This window comes from Penaeus monodon, chromosome 31 (genome assembly GCF_015228065.2).
Source record: "Penaeus monodon isolate SGIC_2016 chromosome 31, NSTDA_Pmon_1, whole genome shotgun sequence".
Lineage (NCBI taxonomy): Eukaryota > Metazoa > Arthropoda > Malacostraca > Decapoda > Penaeidae > Penaeus > Penaeus monodon.
In genome coordinates, this window is record NC_051416.1 from 3,216,299 (window position 1) to 3,217,749 (window position 1,451).

The window sequence follows — 1,451 nt, forward strand, 5'->3', positions numbered from 1 at the left end:
TAAAGACATAAGAAATCCGGGCTGAAATATATATATCCGCAGCCTTCAGGTGATCTCGAGGCTGCGGGTGTCGAGGATCTGTGATGTCTCGCAGTAAATGAGTGGTAAAACCAAGAAGAACATGCATTCATGGCGGCACAAGGCAGCAGACTACAGCCGGCTCCAACCTCGGCTCTAAAATAACTAGTAGGAGATCCCGGAACCCCTTAGTGGTCTAGGGGGTCCAAGGAGGCCCCCCGCGGTCACTCATTACCCTAGAGCATGCAACTATGACCCGTATGTTGTCTCATCATTGGAGTTGTTATACCGGCAAGAATCAACCTTGTCCAAGAGAGGTTTGGTATTGTTAGGACTTGATCCCGACGATTCTCAAGTCCAACTTTCTACAGTCTGTATATGCAAATTTTGTGAACCCAAACCTCTCATATAGTACCTTGTCATGCTCCTTTAAATATTGGCATAGCAATGAGCAAAAAAGCTGATGAGTAAACGGTAGTTGCAAGGATATCGAAATAAATCAATGGTAATATGTATCAAGTGCAAAATGCATACACCAGGAATCATGGTAAATAATAGTAATATGGTAATAGGCAACTCCTCTCACTATATATAAATCCACGGACTCCTCTCACTTACTTCAGTTGCAGGGAGGGTCTGCAGAGGGAGAGAATACATGAGCGTGTGATCCCTGACCCTAGAAAAGGACCTACTTGATATAGCCAAGATAGGACCTACTTAGCCTAAATAGAGCGAATATTAAGCCTATACTTAGCCTAAAAGACAATAAAAAAAAGAAAAAGAATATCAACAAATCAATGCATAAGAGTGGAAAGGAAAGGACAGGAAAAAAGTCCCTAACAGATTCGAAAATATTGAAATTATTGATATGTATGTATCCCTTATTTTTTTAAAACATAATTTTGTTTGTTTCTTCTCTCTTTAGACATTTCAGTCCTAATATTTTTCGACGGGGGAGGGGGGGAGATAAAAAGATCGAATACCCCCACAGATCCTATATTTATTTCAAGAAGTTATTGTTATCGGATCAAGGATTCTGGGCATCGAAATATCGACTCTAATCAACTAGCAATTCGCTAATGGGAGATGGCTTATTAAAACAGCTCGTTATCTTTTTTTTTTTGACATGATTATCTTTTTATTTTTTGACATGGTAAATTTTCTTTTTGCTGGCAAGTTTCACTTTGACATGATGCGTTATCTGCATGACCGGACTTGATCGTCTATCAAAAGGGATTTTAAGATGAGGCATAATAGTTCCAGGGGGGGATAAGGTATGGAAAACGTCAGAAAAAAGTGAAAGTTAAGCTGTAGTAGCTTATTTGTTGCCCTATATGAGGTTTTGGACTATTGAAGAGTGAAAATTCAATTTAGGAAGGGTTAGTATAGCCGCATTATCGATAGAAATAGCAGTCGCTTATGTCTCAAATAGG

The 1,451-nt window shown here is 39.4% G+C and overlaps 1 protein-coding gene across 1 annotated transcript in view; it reads right to left on the minus strand.

Annotated features, from left to right (window-relative positions):
* The window catches only part of LOC119592994 (voltage-dependent calcium channel type A subunit alpha-1-like), a gene marked incomplete in the record, with an annotated part of 154,497 nt that overhangs the window by 54,564 nt on the left and 98,482 nt on the right, over positions 1-1,451 (minus strand). Inside the window, 1 exon segment of the mRNA XM_037941881.1 lies at positions 637-654. Within this exon segment, the coding sequence (XP_037797809.1) occupies positions 637-654 (18 nt within the window).